This window comes from Nerophis ophidion, linkage group LG21 (genome assembly GCF_033978795.1).
Source record: "Nerophis ophidion isolate RoL-2023_Sa linkage group LG21, RoL_Noph_v1.0, whole genome shotgun sequence".
In the NCBI taxonomy this organism is placed as follows: Eukaryota; Metazoa; Chordata; class Actinopteri; order Syngnathiformes; family Syngnathidae; genus Nerophis; species Nerophis ophidion.
The window spans coordinates 35,197,234-35,205,415 of NC_084631.1; the positions used below are offsets into that span (position 1 = coordinate 35,197,234).

The 8,182-nt window shown below is 35.5% G+C and overlaps 1 protein-coding gene across 1 annotated transcript in view; it reads right to left on the minus strand.

Moving 5' to 3' along the window:
* Positions 1–7,358: 7,358 nt before the first annotated feature.
* LOC133540043 (glutathione S-transferase A-like) overlaps positions 7,359–8,182 on the minus strand; it is a 9,596-nt gene continuing 8,772 nt past the window's right edge. The window contains exons 5-6 of the mRNA XM_061882518.1: positions 7,762–7,847; positions 7,359–7,682 (exon numbers count right to left, since the gene is read on the minus strand). Coding sequence (XP_061738502.1) covers positions 7,556–7,682; positions 7,762–7,847 — 213 coding nt within the window. The 3' untranslated portion in view covers positions 7,359–7,555. The remainder of the gene's footprint in view (positions 7,683–7,761; positions 7,848–8,182) is intronic.

Below are 8,182 nucleotides of genomic sequence, written 5' to 3' on the forward strand. Positions count from 1 at the left end.
GCGACAGGGGCTTAAACATGATTGTGTAATGTTTGCAGACAGACAATCACTAAAAACAGCATTTGGTACAACTTGTACCAATGTCCCTCTCTCGCAAAGATGAAATAACACAGTGGAACCTCTGTTTTTAAGAACCCTTCTATTAGCACCCCTTTTCGCTTTACGAACTTTGAGATGGCGCCAAATATGCCTCTGTGTGTGTAAGTTTTATTCAGTCATTTTGTGTCCCTACTTTTTGAAACATTTATTCCTGTAGCAATACGGTCGTAAACGTTAAGGAGTTTTGGGATTTTTGATCGTTTGTTAGGGCACCAAAGGGATTTTTTTGTATGTGTTGGCATGCTGCAGGGATGTGCAAATGTAGGCCATTTTGGCATTTTTCATTTTCAAAACCAATACAGTATATATTGTGACCCTTAAGTTCCCTTAAATTTTGGTGAACGTTAACAAAAGTGTCCCAGTCATTAAAGTGTTACAAATAAGTCTTTTTTTTTCTTTCAGCATTAAAATATAGTTCAATTTCAGCTCTATTCATTGCTATAATATTTTTTTCTCTTATGCTCCTTTTTAAAATTTTTCAAATTAAACATTTTTTTCACAAAATGTGCTATATTTTTTTCCCAAAGCGTTTTTCCAAATGGAATATTTGATGTGAAGTACTTGAATTGGTAAATAAGTTATAGCAAAATTACTATGATGACAGTTTAAAGAAAAATTTTACACTAAAGTTCTCAAGGATGTTTTAAATGTTGATTTTTCTGTACGGTCTCAAAATAAATACTGTACTGTTAAATAACTTTAGTTTAGTTTTGTATGTTATCTTTTAACCGACATTGTTTTTTTAAATAAAGATGACAAGAAAATGAAAAGATAACTGGCACTGACGTGGTCTTTGCGCATGCACCGATCTTCCATTGATCCATCCATTTTCTACCGCTTGTTCCCTTTTGGATCAATCTTGTTTTCTTTTATCCTTTACCAAATTCAAAACATGGCGCAAACATTTTAAGCAGATTTATGACTGACGGCATTTTATTAGAAATATGGAGAATGTTAAATCTCAATGTCAAAAGTTATGCATATATTAAATTTAATGACAGTTTGTTACACATTATTGCGATAGAATTAAAAGCATAATAAATTAGATTAAAGATGATAACTCAATCTCAGATTATATCAATGAATGGGAATTCATTCATTTTAAAATCAGGGAATTTAGTTTCAAATTCAGTAAAGACTTGTAGAAAAAGAAAATGAGTTATGAATGTAATTTTCTTCAGGAAAGTAAGCAAAGTGTGCATCGATGTTGGTGGTGGTATTTTAGAAAATGACAAATTCATAGAATTACAAGCTAAACTGAATATTTTTTATCTGAAAAAAGCAGAAGGGGCCTTCAAAAGGTCACGTGCTAAATAGATTGAGGAAAGGGAGAAAAAATCCTCCTATTTTAGTAGTCCGGAGAGGAGTAGACAACAGAGAAATTCTGTAAAATTTTAATAATAAATGGAAAAGAATGTAAAGACACTAAAAGCATCCAAAAAGAGATTTTCTCCTTCTATTCTAAGTTGTATTATTATCAGAGACAAGGGTGTGGAGACGTCATCATTTTTTATAGACGAGATCACATTTTGTATTTTTATAAACGACTGTAACATGGAAATGTTTGTCAACATTATTAAGCACCAGGCAAAAAAAAAAAAAAAAAAAAAAAAATCTAAATAAATGTCGATTAATGAAAGTAAAGACTACATTTTATAATTGGCTTAATGCTTTCCAGTTATCAATGAAATCTTGGAGAATGATTAAGAGTACAAAAGCCCTTAAATTTATATCTTTGTTAAAAAGATTTAGGTAGCCCTTTTTGACTTTTGTCATATTTATTATTATTATTATTATTTATCATATTTAATACTTAATCTGTATTTGCTTGTGTTTTATTTCCTTGATGTTGAAAGCGCCTTGACTTTTGTGTGAATTATAAATGTCTGTTTGTTGCCTATGGAAGTAGAATTGTCTCACATCAACTTATGTATATATATATACATATATATATATATATATATATATATATATAGAGAGAGAGAGAGAGAGATTATATCAATATGATAATACATATGCATATATTAATAAATATACAAATAAAAATGTGATATACAAATAAATAATCAATTTGTATCATTAAACGCGTATCGAGATTTGAAAATGTATAGAAATACAATTTATAAATATAAAAATGTGACATACAAATAAATCAAGAATTTGTATTTACAAATGTGTATTTGTAAATATTTTGAGATTTGAATATAAATATGCTAGATTTCGAGTTTTATTTGTATCAAATTTGCATATGTGGATCCCTTTTTTGCTTTTGTGTCGATGAGACATTCCTACCACAAACCAGATGTACAAATAAATGTGACCTAAACGCTCCCCTGAACAACCAGTAGAGGGCACTGCAGCCAGAGCGGTCTGGGTCACAGACATGGTCAGAGCCAATCAGAGGCCCACTAGGGAGGGTCATATTACGTCATTACTTTGCCATATTAAGAGAATGAATTAATTAATAAAATACGTTTATTACGGTGATATAATCAACCATTTTGTGTGATCAGTTTAACGTCAGATTATACATATTTAACAATCATTTGCACACAAAAAGAAAAGAAAAATAATAGGCTGAAGCCAAGGTTTATATTTGCCTATCCTATACATTCCCTGAAAATTAGATTAACTGGAGCATCAACGTTCAAAAAAATCAATGGGATGAAAGCAATTGTTACTCCATTCATGCATCCATTTTCTACCGCTTGTCCCTTTTGCCTATCTCAGCTTCATTCGGTCATTTGATTGGTCGCTGCAAAGCTTCTTAATTATGCCTTAAGTAAGGAAACACAACTTTACTTTCATCCAATAATTACGTGCATAACTCGCAAAAACTTGCAAAAATGGCCGAAATCTGGAGTTTCTCTTTTTCTTTCAAGTTATGGTAAATTATTTTGTGTTGGTTATTTTGAGTATTTTTTTTTCCAAGACTATTTTTCTCCAATCCCTCCAAACATACATCAAACAAAGCAAACAATATGAAAAGGTCACTATTTTCAATGCACAACTAACTACTTGGATAAATAAATACACAATAGCAGAAAAATACACAATATACAATAAATGTATTTTAAATTGTAATCCTGCTAGTAATCCCGATTGTGGCATCTTTTTTACATATTTTTCTGTAACTGTACAGGATTAGTTTTCTTTTTGTATCCTGATTACATAAACCTGATTGAATTAAAATAACCAATTAATGTACCTATTGGGTGTTACTGTAGTCTATATAAACCAAACCAGTGGTTTTCAGGGAGTGACACTAAAACATAACATAAAGCAGAAAAATACATGCAGGCATGGTCATATCGCTTTTGTCAAACTTACCCTGAAGACGTTTTAACAGCCAATATTTGGATAAGTTCTAAGCCTCCTTCAAGTTAGCTGGGAGGATGTTTGAAAGTCTTACAAGCATTTGTGTACCTCATCTTCTGGGGTCATTATTCATTTAATTTGGGCCCTAAATGTACCCTCTCCTCTCTTCTCATCCACCTAGTTGGCCGTAGCCCGCCACAAAAAACAGAATAAGAGTGCAAGAATTGAAAAGAAAATTTTCAAAAAAATAAATCCATTATTAAAAATGTACAAAACCCATTTCCATATGAGTTGGGACATTGTGTTAGATCAGGGGTCGGGAACCTTTTTGGCTGAGAGAGCCAGGAATCCAAATATTTTAAAATGTATTTCCGTAAGAGCCGTATAATATTTTTTTCAACACTGAACAAAACTAATCGCGTGCATTTTTAAGTAAGACCAACATTTCTAGATTATAATAGGTCTCTTAGTCTTTGTAATAACATTGTTATTCTGAAGCTAACTGTGAAGGGGGCGTGGCCTGCGGGACTGCAGCGAAGCGTGTTGTTGCCAGGACCAGCCTCGAAATTAGCAACAGGTGCATAGAAGGCCCACCTGGGCCTTTTTATCTAATTTATAAGCAGCAGCCAGGAGGAGAGACGGGGTTGGGGCTGGAGCCAGAGTGCGAGCGAGAACAAAAGAGGAAAAAGACAATTGCTGGAAAGCAACTGAGAGACTTATTGAAAAATAAAAAAATATTGTAGCACTGAAACAGGCTCTCATGTCTGAAGAACCCCCAGGAGGGCAAACCCTAAACTAACCGATAATAAATAAATCACTTCTTACCCTTATTGCAACTTCTTGAACAAGTGCGGTAGAAAAAGGATGGATGGATTCAAATGCATGAGCATGTTTTATATTTTGAACATTATTTTTAACAGTCTCAGCTCAGATTTATCCGAGAGCCAGATGCAGTTATCAAAAGAGCCACATCTGGCTCGTGAGCCATAGGTTCCCTACCCCTGTGTTAGATGTAAATATAAACAGAATACAATGATTTGCAAATCATTTTCAACCCATATTCAGTTGAATGCAATACAAAGACAAGATATTTGATGTTCAAACTCATAAACTTAATTTTTTTTTGCAAATAATAATTAACTTAGAATTTCATGGCTGCAACACATGCCAAAGTAGTTGGGAAAGGGCATGTTCACCACTGTGTTACATCACCTTTTCTTTTAACAACACTCAATAAACGTTTGGGAACTGAGGAAACTAATTGTTGAAGCTTTGAAAGTGGAATTTTTTCCCATTCTTGTTTTAAGTAGAGCTTCAGTCGTTCAACAGTCCAGGGTCTCCGCTGTCGTATTTTACGCTTCATAATGCACCACACATTTTCGATGAGAGACAGGTCTGGACTGCAGGCGGGCCACGAAAGTTCCCGCACTCTTTTTTTTACAAAGCCACGCTGTTGTAACACGTGCTGAATGTGGCTTGGTATTGTCTTGCTGAAATAAGCAGGGGCGTTCATTAAAAAGACGGCAGCACATGTTGTTCCAAAACCTGTATGTACCTTTCAGCATTAATGGTGCCTTCACAGATGTTTAAGTTACCTATGCTTTGTAATAATAATAATAATGGATTAGATTTATATTGCGCTTTTCTATTGATAGATACTCAAAGCGCTCACAGAGCAGTTGGAACCCATCATTCATTCACACCTGGTGGTGGTAAGCTACATCTGTATCCACATCTGCCCTGGGGTAGACTGACGGAAGCGTGGCTGCCAGTTTGCACCTGCGGCCCCTCCGACCACCACCTCATTCATTCATCATTCATTCACCAGTGTGAGCGGCACCGGGGGCAAAGGGTGAAGTGTCCTGCCCAAGGACACAACGGCAGCGCTTTGGATGTCAATAGGTGGGAAGCGAACCTGCAACCCTCAGGTTTCTGGCACGGCCGCTCTACCCACTATGCCATGCCGCCCCAAGTACCTTAGTGCCATGGGCACTAATGCACTCCCATACCATCACAGATGCTGGCTTTTGAACTTTGCTTCGATAACAGTCTGGATGGTTCGCTTTCCCTTTGGTCCGGATGACACGATGTCGAATATTTCCATAAACAATTTGAAATGTGGACTCGTCAGACCACAGTACACTTTTCCACTTTGCATCAGTCCATCTTAGATGATCCCGGGCTCAGAGAAGCCGGCGGCGTTTCTGGATGTTGTTGATAAATGGCTTTTGCTTTGCATAGTAGAGCTTTAACTTGCACTTACAAATGCAGCGACGAACTGTATTTAGTGACAGTGGTTTTCTGGAGTGTTCCTGAGCCCATGTGGTGATATCCTTTAGAGATTGATGTCAGTTTTTGATACAGTACCTTCTGAGGAATCGAAGGTCACGGTCATTCAATGTTGGTTTCTGGCCATGCCGCTTACGTGAATTCTCCAGATTCTCTGAACCTTTTGATGATATTATGGAGCGTAGATGTTGAAATCCCTAAATTTCTTGCAATAGCACTTTGAGAAACGTTGTTCTTAAACTGTTTGACTATTTGCTCACGCAGTTGTGGACAAAGGGGTGTACCTCGCCCCCATCCTTTCTTGTGAAAGACTGAGCATTTTTTGGGAAGCTGTTTTTATAGCCAATCATGGCACCCACCTGTTCCCAATTAGCCTGCACACCTGTGGGATGTTTAATATAAGTGTTTGATGAGCTTTCATCAACTTTATCAGTATTTATTGCCACCTTTCCCAACTTCGTCACATGTTGCTGGCATCAAATTTTAAAGTTAATGATTATTTGCAACAACAAAAAAATATGTTTATGAGTTTGAACATCAAATATGTTGTCTTTGTAGCATATTCAACTGAATATGGGTTGAAAATGATTTGCAAATTATTGTATTCTGTTTATATTTACATCAAACACAATTTCCCAACTCATAAGGAAACAGGGTTTGTATATTTTCTTGCATCAGATTAAGTATTGTTTGCTCTTACTTCACTATTTGTTTATTTTTGGAGAACAGGAAGTAAATAAAAGTGTCAGCAAATGGTCTTTAAAGGGGTTGGATTAAAAAAGCTTCCTACTACTTTTCGAACATGATAAAAAGAGAAATTTAAAACAATGTGATTGCAAGCATGTTTTAAATAAACCCTAAAATTAATAAATGATAGAAACTGTACTACAACAATGTAAATATATTTTGAATGGCAAATTTTGTAGAAAATAAATAAGTTGATTAAAAAATAGAAATATAGTATAACAATTGACATTATAAATAAATACAAAAAATTGATTATTGTATTCTTTTTTTCAATTTAAATAATTTGATAATACAAAATAAAAATTGGACTATAACAATGAAAACAAATATTTTATGGTACATGTCGTAGAAAATAAATGACAGTTTATCAAAAAATAAAGTACATACCTTTTCTTTTGAGTCAAGAAAGCTGAAGTATTTAATTCATGAAGCCACAGAAATATTGTGTAAGAGCGTATAAATAAAAATTATAAATCTGAAATATATATATATATATATTTTATGTATTTAATTTAAGATTATTTTGACAATACAGCCCTGCGATGAGATGGCGACTTGTCCAGGGTGTACCCCGCCTTCCGCCCGATTGTACCTGAGATAGGCGCCAGTGCCCCCCGCGACCCCGAAAGGGAATAAGCGGTAGAAAATGGATGGATGACAATACAACATTTTAATTGTACTATAAAACATTTTTTTTATCCTTGATGATACATTTAGTCAAAAATAAATAAATACCTACTTTGTTTTTAGTCAAGGAAGTTGAACTTCTATTACATAAAGTTTTGGAAGCGTTATTTGAGCCCGATTACATAATGTCTCTACAACCACATGATCAGGAGGGAAAAAAAAAAAAAAAATGGTGCGTTGGGGACCTTTAGCACACAGGAATGGTTGCACAATCGCACTTTCATGTCCAAGTTATCTTTTTATTGACTTTTATAGCACAAAAGCAGCTAATAAACCACAGTACAACATGCTATTGTAGTGCGATACAAAGAGCGGTCTTATTAAAATGTTTGTTATCCATTTTCAATCAGTTTGTTTATAGAGCCCTAAGTCACTAGTATCTCAAAGGGCTGCTCAAGCCACGACAACGGCAATTTTAGATGCCTTTGAGTTTGCTTTCTTTTCCTTCCTCCCAAGTTGAAGGCCACGTGTCTTTGATGCTCTTCCGAGCCTTCAAATGATTGTAGTACTCAGCCAGGTACGGGTAACTTTTAGGACACAACCTAAAAATAAATAAAAATTAAGACGGATATTGTATTAAAATGCTTAAAAGATTGTGGAACACAAAAAAACAAATCGTACCCATAGTGGAACGCGTAGGCAATGCCTGGGAAAACAAGGACATCAGCCATTGAAAATGTCTTTCCCGCCAGAAAAGGGCCTGGACCCTGCAAGACAGAGAAGAGGGATTGTTGGTTTATTAAGGCAAATCTGCAATACCGCCAACCCACCACTAGATGGTGGTGTTTGTCCTTCTATAGACTTTCTGTACATATAAATCATGGGTGTCAAACTCTGGCCCGCGGGCCAAATTTGGCCTTTGAGGCGATATGAAATTAACATTAGAGCTAATACTCATACTTGCCAACCCTCCCGATTTTCCCGGACTCCCAAATTTCAGTGCCCCTCCCGAAAATCTCCCGGGGCAACCATTCTTCCGAATTTCTCCCGATTTCCACCTGGACGACAATATTGGGGGCGTGCCTTAACGGCACTGCCTTTA